We start from the raw sequence: 27,791 nt of genomic DNA, 5'->3' as shown, positions 1-27,791 counted from the left end.
ATGCAGGATAGCTGCCAGCTAATGTAATAGATTGTACCATTGATTTTGAAAAGAGCAACTGTTGAGTTTCTTGCCGGCTCTTCTCAGCAGAACTGCCTTCCGAACCGGTGGTAGCTTTTTGTTCATATGTTCATTCGACGATTCAAAAGTGCTTACAATAAGTTTATTTGAATAAAGAATATTTTGAATTTGAATTTGAATTTGAAATTATTTGGAATCCGTAACGCCCTGAACTACCACCACACCCAACCCAACCCAACTGCAACAACCATATTGCACGTAATAATAATTGAAAGCCACTTACATGATCTATAAACATTCGAATCCACGTTCCGAAGAATATAGCGCATATGATGCCTAACAACAGTAGGACCACAGCTGACGCGAGGACGAACCCTGGAAATAAAAAAGAGAATTTTATATTATTATAACTATATTACTTAGGTCAAGCGCGGCGTTGTGTTCCGCCACCTAATACATAAATTTCAAATTGAGGAGAAACTCGAGAACGGAGTGTTTTAACAGCAGATTCTCTTCAAAACACTGTCAAACAGATATATATATATATATATGTAACATACTCATGATATTAATTAGCACACGTGCTTGCAAACCTAAATATATCATCATACTTAACTTTTATCAAATATTGTCTACAAATTCATTATTTTGATGTCGGCTTATAAAGAAAAGAAAAGAAAAGAAAAATAAATAGGTAAAAACTAAAAACTACAGACTATGTATAGATAAAAAAATAAAAATACAAAAAGAATACATAAATTTTCTTCTATTTCACAATTATCTATTAGTTAGCTAAATAATTATACCTATTTTGATGAAACAAACGATTATACACGTCCACATTGTTCTGTCACACAAGGTCAAACGATTTTTATATTTCATTTAGCATCTTTAAAGTGCATTAACTTATGCTAATTTTTTTTAAGTATTTTTAAACATTTGTGACGTCATCACGACGGAGTTTGGTACGCGTCGGAATCCTTGTTAAAAAAGCTATCTTCTTTAGCCATACTTCTATACTTAAGTAATATAAAGCAGAAGAGTTTGTTAGGTTGAAAACGATAATCTCAAGAACTACTGCCTTGAATTGAGAAATTCTTTTAGTGAGGGATAGTCCATATATAGCCTATTAACTTAAGGTAACCCTGACCCGGTAAGTACTGTACCTGCGGTCAGACTTAGCTTGGCCACTTAGGGTTTGTCACACGTGACACGTGTCATTTACAATCCTCACTTAGTCCCATTTGACCACGCGGGCGACGCTGTACGCAAAAGCATAGTATAGGCAAAATAGAAAAAAAATGCTAAGCTTGACAGTATTTTGCTTGTTCCTGAGATTAGCGTGTTCAACCCAACAAATTTTCAGATTACTAGTATAACTAACCACAAGGGAGAATTGTAGATGGGGTGCCTTAACACTAGGTTCCCTCTACTTACGCTGCTATATGGGAAAAAAGTGTGAAACCGTTATTTTTTTTACTATAGATATAAAGAACCCAAGATAACCTCCCTACAAATAGAAACCAACAATTTTACTATTGGGCGGGCTATTTATAAAATAGTGATGTCACGATCAAATAATTTCCGGCGTTCAACGTTGAATATTTTGAAAACAATTCACTTGTTTAGGTATGGAATTGTCGTTATTACTAACATGTGTGTGAGTTCGATCGCCATTCGGGGGAAAGAATTATTTTTTATTTCCTCGCTCTAGTAACAAGATAAAGTTAATAACTCTTCGAAATAAAAGCGAGACCCACTGTCTTTGCCTTACGCTGTATCCCGGTAGGTAGAGAAGATCTAGGGTTAAGAAACTCCGTTCCACCATTTTCCACCATTTTCTACTCAACGTCGCGTTTTGTCTTGCCAGAACGATTAAATAGCATTTTAGGCGTTATTCCAATATAAATATTCATAGCCCTACACAGTATGAATAATAATTTAATTTATAATAAAGTAATTGTACGTGATTATGTCAAATAAACGTGTACGCTTGCGTAAAGCGGAAACGACTTATGCAATGTTCTGTAGACCGCCACGCTTAGTAAGTTTTTAGTGCTCTTTGGATTACCTAGAATGCTAGATGCTCTTTTTTTTTAGCTTCACATTGCATCTCGCACATAGGTAGGCAGAGGGAACCTGGGAACCTAGTGTTAATACACTTTTTTCCACTCAAGACGCAGTGCTTCCAGAATTCGGCAGTAATTGAGGACCGGAAGTATCTTAATGGGATCGGAGTGTCTTAACACTAGGTTCGTAGGTTCTGCTTTGATACAGTGTAAAGCTAAAAAAATGAACCTACTAATCAATTTATATTTAATTAAATAGTACCTACGTACATTCAATTATAAACTTTACTGTATAAAACGTTTAGTTAAATTCATATTATCTTACAATATTCCTTGGAAAACACCGTTTCTTTGAATTAGCACGATTCGTGGAAGAAAAATGACGCCATACATCAAACACTGTCAATGTTTAAAAACATATCAATTGAATTGTATAGAGTTTTGATTTCATAGAAGTTTGTAGTTGTTTCTGTTTCTTACGTACATAACAGTACAGTACATTGTTAGTGACAGACAGACAGACAGATATATAGATGGACAATGATATGTTATAGGACTTTTTTAAATTTCTAAATACGAAACCTGCAAAATGGTAAAATAGAAAACAAAATACCTAAATCACTAGTTTTAGAGATTTCATTACACAAACAAACATACAAAAAAAGTATAATCTTAATAACATCAATGCAAGGGAGGATATATTTAGATATAAACTTTACTATAAGCTGAATAAAGCTTGTAGTTCGGTATTTATAGTGACCTAAATACACTCACAAACTGGTTGTGAGTGGCACAACTTTAAACTATCATTACTTACTTTGATTTTAATGTTATTTTAATTCCATCTAAGGAAGTCCTAGGTTCAAATTCTTAAATTTCGATTAGAAATATATTTTCAACGTTTTTAAAGTGTTATTACACATTTAAAAGAGAAAATACATTTTTTCTAAATAAATCACATATAATAATTTTAAGATAAACAGTTCCGTTACAAGTGTAATATTCAAGTACTAAATTCCAGAACTAAATCAATGGATAACTTTGCATGTTCCATTAAAACAATAAATAAAATAGTTCTTGAGATTAACGCGATCAACAAAACAAACTTTATATCATTAGTACAGAAGGGACATTTGACGTATCTTAACACAGTAGGACGATCGTCTTGCTTTGACGCCTCCGTTATATATGCGGAAGCAGATTTAAAATTTAAAATAATATATTACAATAATGAAATAAAGTAATAAGTAATTATGAATAATAATTTAGTGGATTGCATAATTCACGAATAATTGCTTATACGATACAGCGTAACGTTATTTAGTATGCACCTCTTACTATGACGAAAGTCGTAGCTTCATATTTAGTGATGGCCATATATTATTATGAGAAGAGCTGAAGATCGAGCTCAGTGGCATGCCATTGGAGAGGCCTATGTCCAGCAGTGGACGAGGACAGGCTGATGATGATGATATATCATTATTATTATTATTTGTAGGTTAGAAACATACTTATATGCTTGTTAATTCATATTTTAATATAGAGTGTCGTTGTCCTTAATATAAAGTACACCTTTTTAATAACTTGATTTTGAAATTATTCTCGTTTTTAAATTTTTCTCATTACGTATCTAACTGTACACGCTGTATTAAAAAAATCTTTTCTCTTTAATAAAAAGATATAAATAATGGATTGTAAACAACTTTATTTAAAAACATCTAAAAAGAAAAAACAATGGCCCTAGTGTTTCTTATAAGGACAAGATAAATTGAAATTAATTTTAATTTTAAATAATTTGAATTATATATTAAGAAGAGGAAAATGGTTTGTGAATAATTTGGTTTTTCTATCACGCAAAGGGATAATTGATTTTTTTTTCGAGATATTATTTGTCTGTGCTACGCCGACTTATATATATTTAAGTATAATGAATAATCTCGACGTATTATTATTAAAGACGCCAATACAAGAAGATTGCTTGTATGTTGTAAGCGAGTATGGGGTAAAATACATTCCAGGGTAAAAGACATCAACGCGTGAAAAGCTGGAATTATCAATGATGTTATAAAAACCAGTTTATACACAATACATAAAATTTTATTATTCTCACGCTTTATCCGGCACAAAACAGGGTAGGCATGGTAACTTAATGTCTAAACACTCCGTTCCCCTCTTTCTTATTTTGAATACTAATGTGATTATTTTAAAATAAAAAAAATCAATCTTGAGGGAACTGTTGTATTAAGGGCGCAACGAAAAATAGGCGTAAGGTATAATTCTTTTCAGCTTCTCTCCTTTTTCCTTTGTATTAGCAGTGTAGATAGAGGAAATACAGTGTCAAGACACTACGTTCTCAGCTTTCCGCCCGATTTCAAGAATAAAACGAGTATTACCAGTGTCTTGTCTTGTTCTATATCTACATGGTCAAATGGAAATAACAACTTATTGTTCATGACACATTAAATACATAAGTGCGAAAGATAACTCTGACCGCAGGTTCAGTGGGTTTCATCGAAACAATTAAAGGGATGTAACAAAGCGTATAACCATCTTCGATAAATGGAGTATTCAACACAATTTTTTTTTTAAATTATCTACTACTAGTATCTGAGATCAGTACACTCTATCAAAGAAACTTTAAAGCTTCGTATTTATAATTAAATATAATTGCATTATATTTACCATCCATACCTATATTATAAATTCGAAAGTAACTCTGTCTGTCTGTCTGTCTGCCTGTCTTTTACGCAATCAGGGCCAAACCGTTAATTCAATTGTGATAAAATACTCATATAGAGATACTTATGGGTCTCGGGATGAACATAGGATACTTTTTTTTCTCATATTTGTAATATTTTCGATATATACCAATATATTAAAATACTTATTAATTTGACATTAAATTTATTCCGGCATGTTAATAACAACTGTCATTACTAAGGAACGATTTGCAAAGTTTGTTGTTAGAAAACGTCACCCAAAATGATTCACCCAGAATGCTTAACGCATTTCTCTATTGAAAACTGAAAATAATTTCATAAATATATTTAATAAATATTCGTATAGTTCAAGCGATCGTAGCCGCGTTTGGGTCTACTAGTATAAAATATAAACAACGTGTGTAATTTGAGACTACAACTATTACGTGCCTGAACCTCTCCACATACATAATAAAAGGTTAGATTAATATCATTATGTATTATAACCTAATGGCGTATGGAAATATCTTTGATTAGCAATTTTAACGAACAATACCGCAATACTTCATATAAAATGACGTCAGCCAGCGGTTTGGAATTAACAGCAGTTGGCAAGTGAAATTGAAAATAATAAAATCTAGCAGTTTATATTAATAGTTCCCGTCTATACAATCGTTTGCATCCTGTCTTTACGCAATTCTGCATGGATTTCCAGAAATCCTAATATATTTATTGTTATTTAAACATATTTATTATAAAAATATATTAGTAAAAAAAATATTAGCAAACTGGAATCAGGGATCGTTATCATAGAACATGTTATCATAAAACCATTTTTTTTTTATTTTTATTTCAACTCATTTTCAAGAGCTCGGGTTTAATTTCAATAAAAAAAATTGTTTAATAGTTATCAGGAAACGCTTGTTACAACCCACTGTACCTGAAGTCAATACAGTAACTTAATTATTTCTACTTGACCATGGGCGAAGCCGCAGGAAAACTGTTAGTGTAGAATAAAATACCACTCACGCTTGACCATTTAGAGACGATCGTGCGAAACACAATATCATGACAAATCGTGTAAATGTAACCACCACTAGACTTAATAATTTCAATATAAACAATTCCATTAACACGTACAACCCAAATGTTTCCTCGACACGAAGGCCGAGACTAAAGTAATTTCGTCTTATAATCATCTTTAGAAAGTATCTAGTACATTTATTTTATATAACTGAATAAAATAATGTAACTGGCCGTCATGGCGCAGTGGCACAGCTTCTGACTGTAAGGACGATGTTTATGGGTTCCATTTCCACTAGGGAGAATGAATTATTTTCATTTCCACGCTTTACTTGTTATTTATAAAGACTGGCCATTTTGGTCTAGTCTTTAAGGCGGTAATTCCAATGATGATATACATTAAATGGAAGACCAGTATACTATTAAACTTCTTACAATTTTCTAAATAGGTAAACCTATTTCTTTACCTATTTAAAAAAAATGTCTGTCAAAGAATAAGTTTCATCAAACAATCACTCGAGTTATGACATTATTACAAAACCAATATTTGCCAATAATTTTGCCAATATTTTAATTTATTACTTATTCTATAGTGACGTAGTACCATATGGTATTCGTAAAGTTATAATCATTAATTCATAATTAAACAAACTCCTGTACAACAACTACTGTACTTTCTACGACTTTTCCTATATTCATTTTTCAAAAAAACTGAAAAAATAACCCTTTCACTCGATTAAGAGAAGCTAGAACAAAATAACACAAACAAAAACAAAAAATCAGAAACACAAAAACAATGGGAAAAACAAAACAAACACTCACTGATCCCTCGATTATCCTTCACGTAATCAACATATTTGTTTGAAAACACCATTTTTGTTTAAACAATTTAAACAAGAAGCAAAATTTTAACAATTTCAGTAATTTTAAAGGTTTCCAAGTTAGATTTTCATTCGCGGCATATTCCGAGCGCTGCGCAAGAGTGACTGGTTGGCTTTTTAAACGGTCTGTCGTAACTGAAATGTGCAATAAAGTTATGGACTTTATGTAATTGTAATAAAGATCCTTATCGTTGAGCAAGTGCAGCTCATTGCTTAACCTAAATATTTTAAAATGACAAATGATTTTACTCCAATCATTGTTGTTTGACGCGACTTTGCTTGTTTTTTTTCCTGAGAAAGGTGATATTCGTAGCTAAGAGTAGTTTAATTGGCCTTTTGACATAATTTTAAAGAATAATTAATTTATTTTTAATCAAATTCGAAACTTTACGAATTGAGCAGCGGTGTTCAACGCCAAGAGAACACCTTTACCAGAGCGAGGAAACTGAAATAGTTAATTTCCCGAAGTTGGGTTCGTATCCACCATTGATTAAAAATCCATAACAGGCACACTGACAAAACAAATACTTCGAAGTCCAGAGACCAAAACAAAAACGTAGTGATTAAATTCTTTTTTTTCCAACTCTCTCTTAAGAAATGTTATCTCGTTTAGTACCTGAGATTATGACTATAAAGCTCAGAGTAGTACAGCGTGTGTGGAGTCTATAATATTCATATTTTCATAACACCACTCTGGTAACAAGACAACAAAAAAATCGGCTGAAAGTTGGGAACGGAGTGTCTCAACACTAGGTTTTCTCTACTCTAATCTGCGAAGAAAAAGAATGTATAATAACTATTATAGGCATATATATGGCGATTTCAATATTATTTACAGAAACCTTGAAACAATTTGTAATAATATCAATATCACACCGCAATGACACAAAGCTTAACGATTAAATTGTCCGGAACACAGCTCAAGGGTATTGAATTCGGTTTCTAATTACGTTACTTACGTAAATTATATTTAACTAATTATTACACATGGCTTTGCATATTAAAAAAATTTAAAAAATAACAAAAAATCTAAAAAGAAACCTACAATTATAGTTTTAAAAATGTTACAGATAAATGCGATGTTACTCCGCAGTAGAGAGGTATATAGAATACCAGATATTGGACAGAATGTCAGGCTGTCACAGTGGGGAACGGAAGTGTCTTAATGAGGAGAGGAGTGTCTCAACACTTGGTTCTCAAGTTCCCTCTGTCTACCCTCGTGAGCGGGATACAGAGTGAAACTATAACATAATAAAACAATAATTATATCAACAAAATGCAATAATTTTGGGAGTGTTACAGCATCTTAAATTAGGAAATTAATTTAAATGTTTCACATAAATAAATTAATTTTTAACAAAAAAAAACCGACTTCTAACAACGAACTAAAAAGTGAAAAATAATTATACAAAGATTTTATAATTTTGAAGTCGGTGCCAAGTAAAACAAACAGGCTTAGTAATTAGATATTGTAGTAAAGGTGAGCATTAGCTTGACACCGACTTCAAAATTATAAAATCTTTGTATAATTATTTTTCACTTTTTAGTTCGTTGTTAGAAGTCGGTTTTTTTTGTTAAAAATTAATTTATTTCACGATTTTAAGTGATGGGTAGATCTTAAAATGATGGTTCTTAAACGAGTGGTGATGGTGGTGGTAGTGGTTCTCAACGAGTGGTTGTGATTGTCCTATGTAAAACTTCATTTAATTAGGTATTACTTTTGTGCAAAGTTACATTTTGGTATATTGACAAGAACATACATAAAAAGTATTCGGGCGAGTTGAGAATCTCCCTTTTTTGAAGTTGGTTGAACATGAGAACATCCTCTTTTTTGAGGTTGGTTGAAAAGAAATGCAACGATCAGGAATTTCACTTCTGATATCAATCCAATCAACAAAAAAAGTTTTTGCTTGTAACTATTACAATATAATAAATTTTTTACCAATTTTAATGATAAAAAAACACAAACTTTCTCAATTTTTACCGGATTCCATAATCGGAACCAAACCAAACTTTCACCAAATTATCCTTGAAGTGTATCCTTTTAAATAAAAAAAGAATCATCAAAATCGGTTTGCGCGACATTGAGTTATTCGTCTATTTGTCGCGTACATACCTAATGCAAATTTAAGACTTATGTGATTTTCTCATAGATACCATTGTCAGACATGGACCAAAAAAAAATGAGACCATTCGGGAAGCTTCACCTTTCAAACAAAAAAAAAAATTTCAAAATCGGTTCACCCAGTCAAAAGTTATGAGGTAACAAACATAAAAAAAATAACTAAAAAAAAAAATACAGTCGAATTGATAACCTCCTTTTCTTACAGAAGTCTGTTAAAAAAGACAGGCATTGTTTGCTTATAATTTACATTATAAGCAAACGTAAGCTTAAAGTATTTTCACAGCCTATTTTTTTTGTATGAATTGAGTCGTTTTGTTGGTACATTTGATAATATTTATTGCATTCCTTACAGCTTCCTTCAAGTTTTTAAAACAATATAGACGTTGTTTTTGTTTCAAATATTTCTACTTATTAGCTTTCTTTTAAATAAAAAGATGTCATTAAAGCAAAACTAACAATAACTAATTGAGGCATAGTGTCCGACTGTAAACAAGCCGTTTGTGGGTTCGATTCCCACCCAGGAAAATAAAACATCATATCAGTTTCAATTCCTCACTCTATTAAGAAGACAAATTTGCGTCAAGTTTCGCCACTCAACACGTAATGTCTCGAAAATTTTCCAGAGCGCGGGGTAGTTTCCCTGCCTATCCTGCTATATACGGGATACGGTGTGAAGCTAAAATGAAGAAAATCAAACCTGCGACATCTATAATAGCACACAAACACACACAGTTTCGGTGTAGTATAGCTACATGGTAAATAAGTCAAATTATTCATATTACAATCTGATGAGAGTAATTCTATTGTTTTTATAATTTATTATACAAGCTAAGGTAATTTGACGCTAAGGTGGCGTAATAATGTTTCTGTATAAAACTATCATCTATACAAGTAGTTGTGGATTCATTTTTATTTCAGCTTCACGCTGTATCCCGCATATTATAGGGAAGGCCGAGGGTATTCAGTGTTAAGACACTCCGTTTTCCGCTCAAAACTCAAAAAATAATAAATAAAGACATTATAGCTATTACTGAGTAATTTCATTGAAATGGTTTGTTAACTTACATGTCTTATTTCTCTTGGCTTTTTTCGGTAAAATTCAAGTAAAAAGTAAGCAGGAGAAAATCTAGTGCTTTTTTTGGGGCCTTGCGCGTTCAGCGGCGGTACTGAACGCCAGATTCACACCTTGGTGCCAGAGCGAAAAAATAAAAATGATAAGAAATAATAATACGAGTGGGGATCGAACCCACAACCTTCGCGTTAGTCACACCCTTGTGCCTTTGCGTCACGACGTACTCAAATAAAATGAATTAATATATAATAAAATAATTTCCCCCGAGTGTGCATCGAACTCACAACCAACGCGTCGCGTTTAAAGGCATTTATTTAAACAGCTATTAAAACAGTAAGTGTCAGATTTCTTTTTATTTACTTTTGTAACCCTGAGCTAAATTAATAAGTTTTTGTGTTTGTTCAGACGGTGTGAATCAGATTTCGATTATATTTAATAGAAGAATATTTTAATAATTAGTTAAACGCCAGTGTTGCGATGGTCGTGGGTTCGATACACAATCGAGAGTATTCCCTTTTATTTCATATTTAAAATATTTAGGAAAACGTATAAACATTTGGAACTTCACACTGCACAAAACAGTGGGAGAGTCATGGGCTACATAGTGTTAAGACACTCCTTCCTCTACTTTTCTATAATTTTCGAGCATTGAGAGCTGACTTTCTACCAGAACGGTAAAATAAAAAAATCTCATTACCCAGACCACTCCGAGTTAATCGAACCCACACACCGTTGGCAGCGTCTGCGCCATTAGGGCTTTATCTCTATTTAATACTATACATACAAATATTGTTTGTATGTTTATCAATTCTCTGATCGCCATAACACAGTAACTAGTTTGGGGTCACGGCCGTTGTAAGGTAGTCACATTATATACCAGAAACATTATGTATAAATGATAGTTGTACGAGATTATTATTAACAACGCAGTTATAGGAAAACAAATAAGTAATAAATCATTTAAATTTACAAAATTATTAGCAAAATAAAGTATTTATATTAAAAAAGTAAATCAGCTTTACGCTGTATCCCGCACACAGCAGGATAGGCAGAGGGAACCTAGTGTTCAGACACTCCGTTCCCTATTTTTCGCGGAATTCTGCAGGCATTGCGTATTGGGTGGCGGGACTCAACGACCTGCTTTTACCTCGACACCAGAGCGAAGAAATGAAAATATAAATTTAACTAAATATTAAATTTCCTCAAAATTACATGTATTGATAATACATGTATTTATTCTTTGTATTTTTTTGAAATTGGTTAAATAATAACAAAACACAACTAAAAACACTAACGCCCATATTAAAATCTATACAAACATAGCCCACGGTTGGGCTAATGGCCTCAACAGGGCACGGAACCGGTTATACACGCTGGTACCGTTTAAGCTCAACTTTACTAAGAACGCAACCCGTTTTCTATATTTAACTCTATGTACACATAAGTGGTCGTCGTTTATTTGCGGATTTTTATTATTTAAAACTTACCTATGCGAGGAAAGATTTTCTTGATAAAAATGACATGAGAAATTAATAATTTTCATTTTCTCTTTCTGTGTAGTAACACACAAGACACGGCGTTGTGTTCCGCCACTCAATATGCAATGCCTTGGAAATTGTGCGGTGCGAGGGGGAACGGAGTGTCTAAATACTAGGTTCCCTCTGCCTACTATGCTATATATGGGTACACAGCTATGCTATATACGGGTACATACAGCGTGAAGTTAACAAAATAGACAAGGACTAGTGTTATGTACGCGGCACCGCCTGAGTCAACTACACAATTATTATTATTATTATTTTTCCTGTTTTGGTGCCAACGGTGGCTCATGTAGACTATCATCGTACTAAAATATGTTTTTTACCTCATTACATAACAAATATTTGATATTTTCGGCTTTAATCAACCGCGGCTTCGCCTGCTTATACTTGTTATATAATTGCCGAATTATATAAAATCTTTACATAAATTGTAGCATATATGTTATTTTCACGTATAACATATATTACTGTAAAATTACTCCACCCTTTACTCCACTACTTCTTAAGTTGAGTTTTTAAAATATTGTTAAATTGTTATTCCTCACTGACGAACGAAATATATTTATTTAGAAAAACGTTTTATAAATAGGTAAGCCAGTAATTCTTTTGTAAAAAATCTTCCAACAGAGAAGTTTCGACGTAGCTTGAACATTCTCAACGTATGGCTCAGTGACTAGAGCGCGCAGACTGTTCCCAAGAGGCGGGGATTCAAATCCCGCTACGTTTATATTTTTACATGCTTTCTTAATAAAAGTATTGATTAATAAACCATATCTCTTATAGTGGAATGTTTGCATTAAAAATCTTTTATTGATAACGAGAACTAGTCGCACTATTTGTTATCTAGTACACATAGCGTTGCTAGGTCTTTAACATACTTTAGGTTGCCTTCAACATACATTACTTGGGGCCCATAGTCGCCGTGATGAATATAATGAACTAAAACGTGTAATAATTTGTTCCTTTTTTCCAGCTTCACACTGTATGAGCAGGGAACTTAATATTAATACACCCCGTTCCCCAACTTTCGAGCAAAATGTTCGAGAGATTGCGTGTCGAGTGGCGGAACTTAACGCCGCGCTTTGTAATAAACAACAGTCGCATTTACTGAGCCTGAGTCACGAGGGACTCTTTTAATATAATAGTAGTATAAAACAAGAATTGTACATTATAGTAGCGATTGTTATGGATTTAAATTCAATGTTGCGTAGCAATTCAATTATTAATTATTTTGAACATAACACACTAAATTTAATTTTAATATGTTTAACATTTGTGTTTTTTTAATGTTTAAATTAATTAACTTTAAATATTGTAATTTTTAGCGCTAAATATCACCTCTAAGAAGCGGCTGCCGGTTCGATTCCCGCTACGTTAAAATTTTTATATTGTTACTTACTATTTCCTATTGTTATTGTTACTTAATATTTTAAAAGACACAAATATTTATTTAAATTTAAATCTTTACCCATCGCAAACGATATAAATAAAAAGCAAAAGAAATTTCAAATAACTTCAAAGAATTTATAAGCAATATGTAAAAATAAATACATACAATCACTTTAATGTGTTTAGAATTGTTAATAAATCATTTATTTCTTTTATATATTATAATAATAATTATTATTTAGTTATAATGAAACTATAATTTCTTTGATATAAAGGTAAAAAATAAGACATTAAGACAGCGTCTGACTACAAATACGATGGGTTCGATACCCACTCATGGGGTATATTCACAATATTTTCATTGCCGTCGCTTCTGGTGGGCAGAGCGCGAAGTTAAGTTCCGCCACTTAACACACGATGTTTCGAAAATTGGGTGGGAAGTGGGAAACAGAACGTCTTAAAAGTAAGTTCCCTTTGACTGCATTGCTATATGCGGGATACAGCATGAGGCTTGCTATTTTTGATAAAAGTAAAGAATTATATTTCTATCAAATTTTTAAACAACACGTTGATATATAATATAACTCCTTAAATAGAAAAAAAAAACTAATAAATTTAATTAAATCGGAATTAAAACGTAATTTCGACTTAATTAACATATGAAACTTTCCAATAAATTATTCCAATAATAAGCATCGTAGTGGGGCAGTCTCTATCTGTACACGCGATGGACATAGATTTAATTCCCATTTGGGGGAATATTTACATAATATATAATAAACATTGTTATGACCAATCTGGCAAGACAAAATGAGGCGTTAGGTTCCGCCAATGTTTTAAAAGTTGGGCGTTGCGTGGGGAACGCAGCGCCTTAGCCATAGGTTTTCCATCTACACTGCTATATGTGGGGGATGTGTTAGGATATTTAATTTTAAAATATATGAATATATGACTTACACCACTTCCTTAGGAATGCACTCGTCAGTTTAGCACACAACTTATCACGGCCCTGCATTTTTATAGTTCACTATTTTTTATTTCTCGTCTCAAGAGTACACACACAACAAAAATACACACAGGCACACACAACACAACCACTACTAGTTCCGTTCCATTTATTTCGTCCGCGCCGAGACGTCCGTCCACTTCGGCGGTCGGTTGACAACTGGCTCGGTTTTTTTTAACCTGCGTGCGCACGCGCAAACCTGAGGACACAAGGAAAAATTTTACATTAACGAAAAAAAAAGATCATGGCTTCTCTAAAGGTTGCGATATTTACGCTTGAAATTCTTCATTTTTAAAATAGTTTTGATAATTATTATTATTGCTGTAATTAAACATAATTTTAATGATAAACGTTTTTTGGAAGATCATTAGTGTAATTTTGTCGCGTTTAAATATTCATTGTCAATTGAAAATGACCTTCTAGATCGGAGGTCGCGGATTCAATTTCGTTTTAAGCAAAAATGTATGTATGTAGTTCTAGTTGAGCAAAAAGAGTAACGTGATATGAATACGTATAAATGTGAAAGTAGTTCTGTTGACCGTGAAATGGTCATATTGCTGGACCTATATTGATGAAACATGGTACAGACTACAGATTTAATTGATAATAATTTGAATCCTACATTACAATTTTTCAAGCGGCTCAGGTCTCATTTGTAAACACAACGGTTATGGCTCTTATTTTCTAGCTCTGGTAACAAAACAAAACGCGGCGTTGAGTTCCGCCACTCAGCAGGCAATTATTCTAAAATTGGACGCATAATGGGGAGCAGACTATTGTTAAAAATAAGTATATATGTGCATTGTAAGCTTTACAGCTTACAGCTTTACAGCTTTTCGCGTAGTTTTGTCACGTTTACAAGTAGACGATATCGATGTGCTTGATGAAAATTTATATTTTTAGGATATTAGAATAGCAATGCACAATGAAATGGATCTAAAAAAAGGCATTCTTTTTAACATTATGCCATAAATAATAGTTTGTATGTATTGCATTACTTTTTAAAAACAAATATTATTTTGCTTGTTGCCTCAAAAACTTTCGGGAATCGAACCCTCAACCACATAAGTTATGGTAGATATAATTAAAAAAAAGAACCGGACAACCAACTCGGAATACATTACGCAAATGTGAAAGTGGCTTAGTTACAAGTGGCACGACAGTATGTTACATTAAAAATTAAATAACGTGTGCTGTAATGACGTTTTATACATTTTTTATTAACTTCACGATGTATCCCGCACATAGAAGGGTGGGCAGAGGGAACCTGGGGACCTGGGGACCTAGCGTTAATACATCCTGCTCCCAATAAGACACTTCCGTTCCCCAATTTCCGCCGAATTCTGGAGTCATGGCGTGATGAGCGGCAGAACTCAAGGTCGCGCCCTTCGTCGTTACCAGAGCGAAGAAATGAAAATATTTAATTTCCTCGAGTGGGAATCGAACCCACAACCTGTCACATTTACAGTCGCACGCTTATGCCCCTGCGCCACGACTAGCCTCAAATTTTATATAAAAAAAATAGCCTAGTAATGAGGCACTCTGCTCCCCACTTTCCTTCGTTGAGTGGCGGAGCTGAACTCTGCGCTTTATTTTGTTATCAGAGCGAAGAAATGAAAATAAATCATTCCCCCAAGTGGAAATCGAACCCACAACTCTCCAAAGAACCCAAACCTAACGTGTACGTCTGAATAGCATCTTAATGCACTTCAATGCACATAGAGGTAGGTGAATATAAATTGCTTATTATTTCAATCACGTATTTCAAATAAAAGTTACCGGTTATGATTCATTTGGCAAGTATTCTGAAGTGACAAAGAAAAGTTAGGGGCTTCAACTAATAACTCGAAAGGGATTGGGTTAAGCAACGTTTACTTTAGCGAGATATTGATGGGTGTGCAAATTACAAAAGCATGGGCAGTCAGAAAAGACTTTTGACAAAGGTTAGAAATCTAACTTTCATAAATTTTGCCATAATGTTGTGTAAGTAAAGATAACCTTTTTCAAATATTTCACAAAATTCTTACCTAAAATTGTACCCACAAACATTGCATGAACAGAAAATATTTAACGTTAATATAGTGCCTACTTGGCAATAACATGTAGTAGGAGATTAATTTAAAGATTACATAGAAACAATAAAAAAAATCAATTTATGAAACATTTAAGAATGTAAAATAATCAATTTCAATTAATGAAATAGGGAATTTTAATTCGTGTTCAATAAAAAAACTAAACCTGTCGTTGTGCAATGGCGCAGAGTAAACGCAACGGTTTTAGACTCGAATCCCACTCGGAGAATTGAATTATTTTAATTTCTCGCTTTGGCGACAAGACAAAGAACGGCTTTGAATTAATTGAGCATGGCGTGGGCACTGGGTTCCCTCTGTATACCGTGCTAAATGCGGGATATAGCGTGAAGCTATCAAAAAAAACTAAGGAAGTGTTAAACAAGGAAGAATAACCGATTCTTATTATGATTAAATGAACGCTTCTTACGTGACGACATCAAACGCACCAGAAGTTAAAAGGTCACTACTGTTAAATCAACAATTTTTCCTTAAGATGATTGTGATAAAACACTTAAAATGCTACCAAATCATATTTTATTCATAATTTTATACAAGGTGGTTGTCACCGAAAACTTTGTTCGCATAGACGTTAAGATATACAATCTCGGGAAATATCCCATATTTCCCCTTTCCCGAAATAAATTCGAGACTCCTTCTCTTAGTACTTTCCTACAATCCCTGCCTTAATCTCAAGAACTGCTAGGTCAAAATGAAAACAATCTTTTAGTGTTTATTTAACGAATGCCGCCACCCGCGCATCCGTGGTCAGGTCAGGTCATCTTCCATACTGAGAACGTGTCAAGTCTTATACATAACTCTAAATTACTTCCATTAGGTCACGCGGGCGAAGCCGCAAATAAAAGCCAGTATAAAATATATGTCATATTTTGCCATACTCATCGAGAATTGCAAAACCCGCGTTAATATTATATTAGGTAATATGTTATATAAGTCCTAACAACTAATCAAGAAACATTAGCGAGATGACGACGATTACAAGGTGTAATAGTGGTCTTTGACAATGTAGCGGGTGGTTTTGGTTCGATTCTTGATTGAGGTGAATTATTATCATATAACGCGATTATAGAAATTGCACGCTAAGCGTCGCACTTTGACTTACTACCAGAGCAAAAGAATTGAGAATAAGTCATTTCTACGAGTGGGAATCGAACCCACAACCATTGCGCTACGCACACGCTAATCTTAAACGTTCTTTACAAACTCCAAAACAAAAAGAACATGGAATTTTTACAAGAAATATAATACATTGACATCAATTTAATTTTATTATAACTACGCATGCTTTAAGAAGCCTTTTTCCGGTTGAAACTTGTTTTAGCTTAGCTGTAATGGATTTTACGTCGAGATATATCTAAATTATATTATTAGTATCATTTCTAATGTTATTTCCTTAATCTTGCATATATGCATAGACGTTGAGCAGTTTCACGCATTTTCTCGTAAAGCAGGGTAGGACGTAAACTAGTGTTAAAAATAATAAAAATATAATTTGGAATGGGAATTAATCTCACGACTGTCAAAATTTCACAAAAACGATGCATAAATACTTGATAACTATGATAGCTCTTTTGATAACTATGACTTAGAAGCTTATTTTCTCCTTTTATTCAAGGGACCATAGAGGCATCGTCTTCAATATGGGATGTTAATTTCAACTTGAAGTAGACGTGTCTGATTTGTCCAAACCTTTAGTTTAATTTGAATTGTACCTACTAAAAATAATATTTACACAAATAGTATTCCACAATGTATTTTCAATTTGCCATTGCAAAAATAAAAAAAAACTGAAAAAACAACGTTAATTAGAAAAGTTTATTATGCTGTCCAAGAATATTAGAAGGATAAAAATGTTATTAATTAAGAGCATTTGAATTTCGTGGAGGATAGCTACCATTGTATTAAACAATAGAATTGTAAACTAAATGTAGAAAAAAAAACCAACTATTGAGTTTGTAGCCAGCTCTACCGGTGGTAGATTTATATTCTTTTAAAGATTTAAAAAAAATGGTAAAAGAATAAATAATAATTTGAATTTAAATAAATTTAGGTTTACGTTTTATTCTGTTAATTATTTGATAGACAGAGATAACCTGATCTTAAGACATTGCTTTAACCACCATTTTTACTTATCAGAAACCAGGGGAAACCACTTGTATTACACAAAAAATATCGATTGTTATTAAACATTGCGAAATACAAACTAAATGCATCGGATGCACGTTGCTGCACTTTGCAATGTCCTCTATTGCCAATCAAATGCGGTTCCTGTAGTATGTATTTTATTTCGATATAAAATCGATTGAGAGTACAGGACTTCGAAAGTTTAAATCTCGTATGTAGGAAGAGTAGGGAGTGTAGAGGAGCATTAAGAGAGGAGAGCTCCAACGGGAACGGCAAAACGCCGGGCAAGTGCGAGTAGGACTCACGCATGAAGGGTTCCGTTCTATTATATATAAAAACGTTTCCCGTTTTACCCTATTACTAAGGCCTCGCTCTCCGTCCGTCTATCTATCTGTCCGTCTGTTACCAGACTGTATCTCATAAACTATGATTAGACATTTGTCATTCACAGATGATGTATTTCTGATGCCGCAATATCAAAAAATACTAGACTACTTTGAAAAACCTCTCAACACTTTAAAACCAAAAATTTCACTAAAAATGAACCAGCTACCATCATCACATACACCTGCTTTAGCTACACTAATATTTGACTTAAATACACTGTAAACTATTATATTATACATCCTTTTAATAAGTCGGTTAATGCAACCAAAACTTGCCGCTTGAATAACAATATGTATACTTTATTTATTTATGAGGCCTGATACCGTCGTGGAGCAGTAGTGCAGGATCCAACTTTAAATACGACCGATGCGTGTTATGGGTACGATTCCCACTTGGGGGAATAAAATTATTTTCGTTTCCTAGCTTGGGTAGAAAGCTGACCCATCCGTGCGGATACAGTTAAATCACGTTAATCATGAACTATCCAATACAAAAAAGTTTTTTTCAATTCCAACCAGTAGTTCCTGAGATTAGCGCGTCCAACCAAACAAACTCATCACCTTTATGACATTAATATAGAAGACCACCACAAAACATTACGTAACAACATGTAAGTGGTACAGTAGTATTTGGGACGAGCGCCAGAGCGAAAAATTATATACTATATATTCATTAAATTATAAGCATTATATAAATTAAAATTAATATTATTCATATTAAGCATACTTTAAACGCAACGAGTGTGAGTTCGATTTCCTCTAGGGGGAACGAATTATTTTTATTCCGCGCTGAGGAAAAAACAGAAGACGCGAAATTGAATCCCACCACTCAACACGCATTGTCTTGAAAATTGAGCTACGCCTGTAGGACGAAGTATCTGATCTGTGTCTGGTGTTAAACAGGTTCCCACCAGGTTCCCTCGGGCTTAACCTGCTATATGCGGGATACAACGTGAAGCTAACAGAAAAAAAATAACAATATGACCACGATACATAACTCGATGTAAGTGGTACAGTACACTTGTATTTGGGGCGAGCGCGCGGTAGAGCGCGACGGCGCGTGCGCATCTTTATGTTGTTAAAGAATTTTTCAATTATAATTGTAACTAGCAGTATTATCTGACTTCATGGGTGAAAAAAATTGTATATATCTTGTTTATACGCAATTGTTTTTGTTTTACCCTGTATCCCGGATATGTAGAGTAGGCAGAGGAATCCTGGTGTTATTGTATGCTAATTTTAGGGTTCCGTATCTCAAAAGATTGGAACTCTTAAAGGATCATTATGTTGTCCGTCTGTCTGCTTGTTTGAATGTTTGACCATCTGTCTGTATGTAGTTGTTAGCTAACTGTAGTTCGTTAGTTGTTAGTTTTCCTCACGATTACGCGATATTAAGTTGTAATTGATATCAAACTATATCAAACATTCAGGTCTACATTCCTTTCCAGAAAAAAAAAGTAAACTTCAAAAATTACGATGCTGAAATGATACGAGCGTTCATGCTTAGTTTTTGTCGCATTTGTAAATATGAAATAGGTACGGAACCCGAGGAGGCCAAGTACGACTCGCACTTGGCTTTCGTTTTTCATTTTCTCTTCAGAGGGATAAGAGAGAATAAAGTGCTTAACGTCGCTAATAGTCCAACAAATGTGATCTCATATTTAAATACTAGCATACATATCTATATAATGTTTATAGCTATATAATTATAATCTTAAGTAAACTTCATTGTAGTGTAACAAGGAAATGTTTGTACACGCGATTTGTTTCCCTGGTGTAATTAAACAGTGTCCGGCGTTGGGTTTCGCAACACAATTCTCAATGTCTCTATAAAAGACCGATAGTATTTCTAGTATTAGACATAAATATATTATAGCAGGGTGCAAAGACAAAAAATATTTTATAAAGAATAAATGCTACACAATATACTGTAAGAAACAAAAATCTAAACAAAAGTTGAGAATAGATCATTGCATTGGGATCGACTCGAGCGTGTCGGCGCGTGCGCATCTTCTCTTTCTATACAATAAAAAACTAAATAAAAGGCTAATAAATAGATATCTAATATCTTTACTTAAAGTAAATGATATATTGGTATGTTTTATAAAAAGTTTAAGAGTTTATAAATAAATTAAAACTACTAGTTTAACCAAGGTATGCTTTAGAAATTTTCCATACTAATAGAAGAGTTTGTTTGGTGGAGCCCGCTTATCTCAGGAGTTAAAGCTAAAATTGAAAAAATATTTTTTATTTAATGAACGTATAATTGAACCGTTTTGCAGTTTATTATTGTTAGCGTTGTGAATTTATTATAATGTAAAGTTATTTTTATTAGTATTTTTTTGTTAAACTTTATTAGAATTAAGGTACAATAATTCTAATAAAGTTGTTATTTTCTTTGGCTTAAATTTTTAAATAATATTTTGTGAAGTCAAATGACACAATTTTGTTATAATTGTATTTGTCAAGTTAGTTGTTGATTTGACTAATAATATAAAAGGCATGGAATTAGTAGTCGGGATTCATTCCTTTCCTGAGCCTCGACAAATACACTTACTTTACGGCACAGTGGTATCAATCAATAAATTGTTGGAAACCGAATGGTTGTTTCTATTATTAACCTGAAGAAGCTTTTATTATATTTAGTATAAAATCGTCAAACCTTTATATCTCTCTCTACTTTTGTTCTAATATAATATACAGTTTATTTAGTTGAAGGAGTCATTCATAAACACTACTGGTGCTAATTGAATAACCCTGGCGGCGCGGCGGCGGGAACCCGTTGTACCTGTACCTATTTTTAGAGTTACTTATGACACTTAGAATGTGTCATGTGTCATACACAACTCTTAGTTATTTCCATTCGACCACGCAGGCCTAGTCGCTGGCAAAAACCAGTATAAATATAAAGATCTAGATAACACTAATATAAAACGTAAATGTTGCAAGTCTAATCCCACGTTAGTTGGGTAACGCATTGTTTTTGCGTTCTTAGTGATTCCCACATAACAACTTTGCTGATATAAAGTGTTCAATTATAGATGAAATGAGAGAAAATGGCAAATGATAGTAAGTTAGGCAAAGAGAATGCTGGCTCCAGACTGAAACTCTCCATTCCCAAGCTTCGAGATATTGCGTTGAGAGAAGCGGAATTCAACGCTGCACTTTGCCCAACTAAAGCTTCACGCAGTATCCCGCTAATGAGCAGGGTGGGTAGAGGGAACCTAGTTTTTAAGATACTCCGTTCCGTTTCACCGAATTTTGTGAGAATGGCGGAAATCACGTGAAAATGAAAAACAATTATCCCCGATCATATCCCCGTAAATCATGTCAGTTTTTACTCTCTATATATTGAACTATTATATAAAATAAAACATACTGTATACAAAAAAGACCTTCATCTAATGAAAGTGACTTATCAGATCTTGTATGTCTTTTGTTCTGTGACCTAATGTTTATTATTCATTCACTGCAGTGATAAGAATATTAATCTTTCATTATTTGTTTTATTTCATACATATGCGTTACGTACAATATTTTCTTTAAAAATTTTAACGTCTCTGGGATATCAGGGATAGAAAATTTTGAATTTTAAATATGGTATACAAAGAAGATAGTCGAAATTTCTTCCACTCTCTGCTCGGGCCTTTATTTATTTTTTGCTTCACGCCGTAATTTACCGGATATGAAAATAAATAATTCCCGATACAAAATCGAACCCACAACCGTCGTTAACAGTCAGACTATACCGCTACGCTACGTCGCGACGGCCTCAAGAAATGTCTTTAACAAAAGATATCTAAAATGAAATCTATAAAGAATTTTATCTTCATTGAACCCATGCCCTTAACCAGCACTTGTGGTTATTATCAATAAACAATTTACATACAATACGTCGACCTTTGTTTTTTATAATTATATAATTATACTAGCGGGCGCGCGCAGCTTCGCTTGCGTATTTAGGGGTGAATTCTGATATACCATGAAACATGTGTTCAATTAAATACTTTTAATAGTCTGAATTTCAAATTTTATAAAAATTGGTCCCGATTTAAAAAAAAAATCTATACTTACATTCAACTCCTTATTTGCACCCTTAGGGGAAGAATTCTAGAAAACCATGAAACATGTGTTCAATTAAATACTTTTAAGAGTCTGAATTTCAAATTTTATAAGAATCGGTGCCGAATTAATTTTTTTTCCATACAAACTTTCAAATCCCGATTTGCACCCTTAGAGGGAATATTCTTGAAAACGATGAAACACGTATTCAATTAAATACTTTTAAAAATCTAAATTTCAAATTTTATAAGAATCGGTGCCGATTTAAATTTTTTTCCATACAAACTTTCAACCCCTATATCACCCCTTTAGGGTTAAAATTTTTCAAAATCCCTTCTTAGTGGATGTCCAGATTACGAAAGTAAACATCTGTCCAAATTTCTCGTTTCTACCATGAGCGGTTACGGCTGTGCGTGCGTCTTACCTCAGTCAGTGAGGACAAGTCCTTTTATATATATAGATATTATTGTATAGAACTAGTCGTCGTCCACAACTTTTCCTGTGTGAACTTGACGATTGAAAATTGTAAAAAAAAATGCAAAAATCCGAATTTCGAGAAATCCTCATCTAATCCATTACCCTAATCTACATGTGTTTAGCGATCTACGTTTAGGATTCAGCCAGAGACAGTAGTTTCATATATGAGTGTATAGAGACTTGCGGTAGGTAAGGAATACTAAAAAACACTTTATTTAAAAGTTAAATAATAATTTAAGGTCAAAATGTATGGCAATTATGAAAATACAGGAAGTTTGAGTTTTACAGGGTTGTCCTTTCAAGACCAAACTACATAGTTAAGTTTATATTTAACCGGAAAACACGAACTATGCCATAGTAGTGCAGACGAAAGTCAACGGCAAAAAGGTTACCAGTTCAAATCAGATTTACATTTTATTTTATTATGTTTTGAGGTTATGGTGTCGCAGTGGAAAAGTAAACGCGACGGTTGTAGGTTCGATTACCACTCAGAGGAATTTCATTATACACTATGACTGGCAGGTCGATAAGCAAACTGATACCCATGATAGAGGAAGTAAGATCCAATTATTTTTACCCCATAAAAAAAATAGAATTTGCACATTTTGGATTAACTTGCTGTGTTCACGCTTTATCCCGTATATAGCAGAATAAATTTTCTTCACTTACTCTATGCGGTATAGAGCGTGAAACCAATGCAAAAGGAAACTTTATTAAAAATCGTACAGACCCTATGAATTCCTTAAGAGGAAATTAACAATTCTTTCTATATATTATGTTCGCAAGATTATTTATATGTATGTACAAGTACAAGCTTATTGTTATTGCACAGGAAGTATCGTGACAACATCTCGTTACTGACGTCCGGTAGAGTTCTGAGAAAACTGATTGCCTAAAATGTATAGAAAAATCTTATGAAGCCTTTTTAATAGTTTAAATTATTATTATTATATTGTTTCGCTATATATGCTGCACATAGCAGAGTAGACAGTGGAAACTGGGAACCTAGTGTTAAAACACTTCTTTTGTCACAACCGTGCGCTTAGTAGTCGTAGTGCAAAGTAGCGAAACATAACGCCATGTCTTAATGGACCGACTTATTATTAATAAGTTTTAATTATATTTTAAAACTTAATAATAATCATAATCAAAAACGTTTTAAATTCCGATTATTTTAAGACATTATATTTTTTATATTGGAACTCTAGTTTTGTATATATCAAGTAAAAACATAAATATTAATTTTAAATTAAATAAATATTCATTTAATATTATCCTCAAATTTGAATCGTAGTAATATATACATAGTAAAAATAATCAAATAGTTTCTAGTTGTCTTGATTATTTTCTAATATTATAAAGCTGAATAGTCTTTTTAAATACCAGTTGCAAGCTTGTAGTTCAAGATTTTTCCTTGGAATTTGAACCCTAAACCTTATCGACCTTAAGAGTAACCTGACCGCTGCACTAAAAAGGCATTCCAATGCAATCTCATATATTTCGACGACAGCGGAAACACTTTCGATATATAATTATTAAAAAATCACGGAAGTGCCGAGGTCGGACTTTTTATATATATAAATATATATTTATATGTATCTGTAATTTAAGTTCTCAACCTTTATACGACCTTGCTTCATTACGGTAATCATTGAAGTCAATATTTTTGGCTATTTAAAAAAATCTAAAGCTTACCAACTTCTTCGAGAGAGCTTTTTATACGCTTTTTTTCTACTATATCATAATTAACCCCACTCCACCAGTACCAAACGATAGTTGAGATGTAAAGTGATGTATAATTTTGAGAAAACACCAATTGTGAATTAAGGCTTGTGACGAAATCTTTACAAGTTTACTTCTTTACTTTTTAATAATACAGTATTCTTTATAATTATATGAAATAGAAAATATACAATAAAACATATGTATAGTTTTAAATTGTGCGAGTACGACGGCCTCATCTTCAAAACAAGATAACCACTATCTTTTTACTGCAAAAAGCAAGAAAAGCGCTGTAAAAAAAATAAGTAATGAAATTATATTTAAACATTATATTTGAAATCATCTCGCTTGTTTATATTCGCCATTGTCTTTGTTAATTACTCATTATGATGACTCAGTAGTGACACACACAGTGTACCTTAAACGCTACTGAACGATAACTTAGTAATTGTAAAAATGTAGAATTAACCATAACATATATAATTATTATATAACTAGCGACCTTCTTGCGGCTTCGCCCGCTTTAACTACTGGATTATTCATATAATGTATCTGTGTGTGTATACTTAAGATAATGTGAAAATTAATTAAACCCTAATACAACCCGCATTTTCGTAGTTTCAATAAGGATTTTCCAATTGTTTTACACAGCAAGGGTTTTTAGTAGGTACCGTAATTTTAAATCTGAGCTACTAATCTTTTCAAGTACTTATTAAAATATATTTAAATGACTATTTTTAGATAGTTAAATGACTATTTTTAAACGGATGAAATTATAAACAAAAGCCTACCTACTAATAACTACTACAAAAAATATGAAACCAAATATATAGCGCTGAAATAATACATTCAACTCCGATTATCCAATACGTGGAAAGGCATCTAAATCTTCGTTGCTATAGAGGCAGGGGACTTTTTTTTCGAGCTTGTGGTTAATTCTGAAGAGGGTATTCTGTCCCTGATGAAAAGCAAGCACTACGTGGCTGCCTGTGAGGAAAATTAAATAGAATGCATCGGCCGGGAATCGAACCCGGGCCGCCCGCGTGGCAGGCGAGTATTCTACCACTGAACCACCGATGGGTGTAAGGTAGGCGGGCGCGGCGAACGCGCTTGTATAAGCAAAAGGTCGCGGGAGACCGAGGGACGCATGGCGAGTGGCAAGCCGTTTCGCAGCAAGGATTTTTTGGTATTGTAACAACTTCTAAAATGAAAAACAGTAAAAGACAGTTTTGATCTACATTAAATGGCCAACGTAACTAATATACTTATTTATATGCTGAGAGTAATTGATAAGTGAAACATAACTCGATACAGCTGATGTGTAAACGGCGTGATGTGTCAACAATTAAATGCGTTTTTCTCTAAAACTATTCGCAATTTCAAAATAGTGTAAAAAGCAAATTTTATCTTCGTTTAACGTAGAAAATTAATAAAGTATTTTAAAGGATAAGGATTAATACCATTATAGAAAAGTATCCCTCACAATAAAAAATATATTGAAATTTTTAGACAGAAAATGATCACTACACGTTATTCTTAAAAGATACGAATATGCCGTCGCGGACTTTTTTGTAGATCTTATTAAGAGGAACAATATTCCAGTACACTTAAGTACATTAAAGCAGCGCATGCGCGAAAGGTCTCAACGGGTAGGACTTTATACACATTTATCGTATTTATGTTAATTTACATAATAAACTATATAAACATAATAAATCATAACAAATAATAAACTATATATAAACCTTCCCTAAGAAATACTCGACCTAATGGTGAAAACCGCATAAAAATCCGTTGGGTGGTTTAGAAGAAGAAGAGTTAGAAAGTTCAGACAGACACGAAAAGCGACTTTGTTTTATAAGATATAGGATAGGATAGGAGGTGTCTGGGGACCTAGTTAACCTATCCTATCCTAGGATAGGTTAACTAGGTCCCCAGACATGCGATGTCTAGAAAGTTGAAGATGCGGAGGGACTCTGCACTGATCCCGCTATATGAGGGGTACAGCGTGAAACTAATTTAATATAAAATTTTGGTCATGGGATTTGTAGAGAACAGTGTGAAGCTATAGGCTAGTAGTAAGCGATGTCCAAAGTTATTTTTCTCAGTTTTACAACAAAAACTACTCATATTATTAAATTAACTAAAAATGTGTACTGTTTATTTGATTTGAAGATCAAGATAAAGCCGGTTTCCACCGGAGCAGGTAGGTAATATTTAGGCGGAACATGCTTCTTTTAAATAAAATATGTTTACATTTCCACCTGCAAAGAGTTTTATATTTTGGAAAGGTCCGCCCGACTATACAATATCGGTGTAAATACAAGTATGTAGTTTACTCTTGCGTGTTCAACGTAGATCTTAATGGGCCCGCTCCGCTGATGATGGAAACCAAGCTCGAAGCGTGTCCATATATGGTTTATAATCTTATTTTGTTTATATGGATGCTAAAAGCACATAGATGCTTCAATTAAGATAGATAACTAAAAAAAATAACAACAAAGGTTGGCATGTAATTAGACTCAATATATAGATAGCTAAAGGATAAAAAAGACGTTTGAAAAAAAATAGAAATTATCATTAGGAGCTTAACCCTACAAATATTTTGCATAAAACATTTATTGACTTATTATTTGGTGGTGTCAACGTTTATACCAATATATATACAAGTTTACAAAGCTAATAACTTAAGTAATTGAAATAAAAAACACATAGAAGAAGACAATATAAAGAAAAAACAATATAAAATAGAATTACTGCTAAAACGGTCACATAACAAAGACATTGTTCTGATGTAGACATTATGATTGTGGATTGGATGGATCAATAGATGCAATTTTTATGTTTCTTATACTTTTAAATTTATGAATAAAAAAACAAAAAAGTTGAGTTACGCCACTCAAAACGCAATGCCTCCAGAATTCGGCGGAAAGTGGGGAACAGAGTGTCTTAACACTAGGTTCCCTCTGTTGTGTGCGGGTTCCCTTGTTGTGTGCGGGATACAGCGTGAAGCTGAAAGCTGAACACAAAAAGTGAAAATCGAACCCACAACTTCCGGCTTCATCTACCTACTTATTATAAACGCAAAGCCACTCTACGGAACC

At 33.2% G+C, this 27,791-nt stretch overlaps 1 protein-coding gene across 2 annotated transcripts in view; it reads right to left on the bottom strand.

Moving 5' to 3' along the window:
* Nucleotides 1–27,791, bottom strand: part of emp (epithelial membrane protein) — a 62,115-nt gene that overhangs the window by 25,397 nt on the left and 8,927 nt on the right. Inside the window, exons 2-3 of one of the 2 annotated variants that reach the window (XM_085204010.1) lie at nucleotides 13,778–14,025; nucleotides 305–396 (exon numbers count right to left, since the gene is read on the bottom strand). In XM_085204010.1, the coding sequence (XP_085060136.1) occupies nucleotides 305–396; nucleotides 13,778–13,835 (150 nt within the window). In that variant the 5' untranslated portion in view covers nucleotides 13,836–14,025. Of the gene's footprint in view, nucleotides 1–304; nucleotides 397–6,634; nucleotides 6,797–13,777; nucleotides 14,026–27,791 lie in introns of those variants that run through there. The other variant, XM_085204012.1, reaches the window with a different exon arrangement.

Source organism: Heliconius melpomene, chromosome 20 (genome assembly GCF_056956725.1).
Source record: "Heliconius melpomene rosina isolate 202511_hmr_F chromosome 20, ASM5695672v1, whole genome shotgun sequence".
In the NCBI taxonomy this organism is placed as follows: Eukaryota; Metazoa; Arthropoda; class Insecta; order Lepidoptera; family Nymphalidae; genus Heliconius; species Heliconius melpomene.
This window is presented reverse-complemented; position numbering and strand designations above follow the sequence as displayed.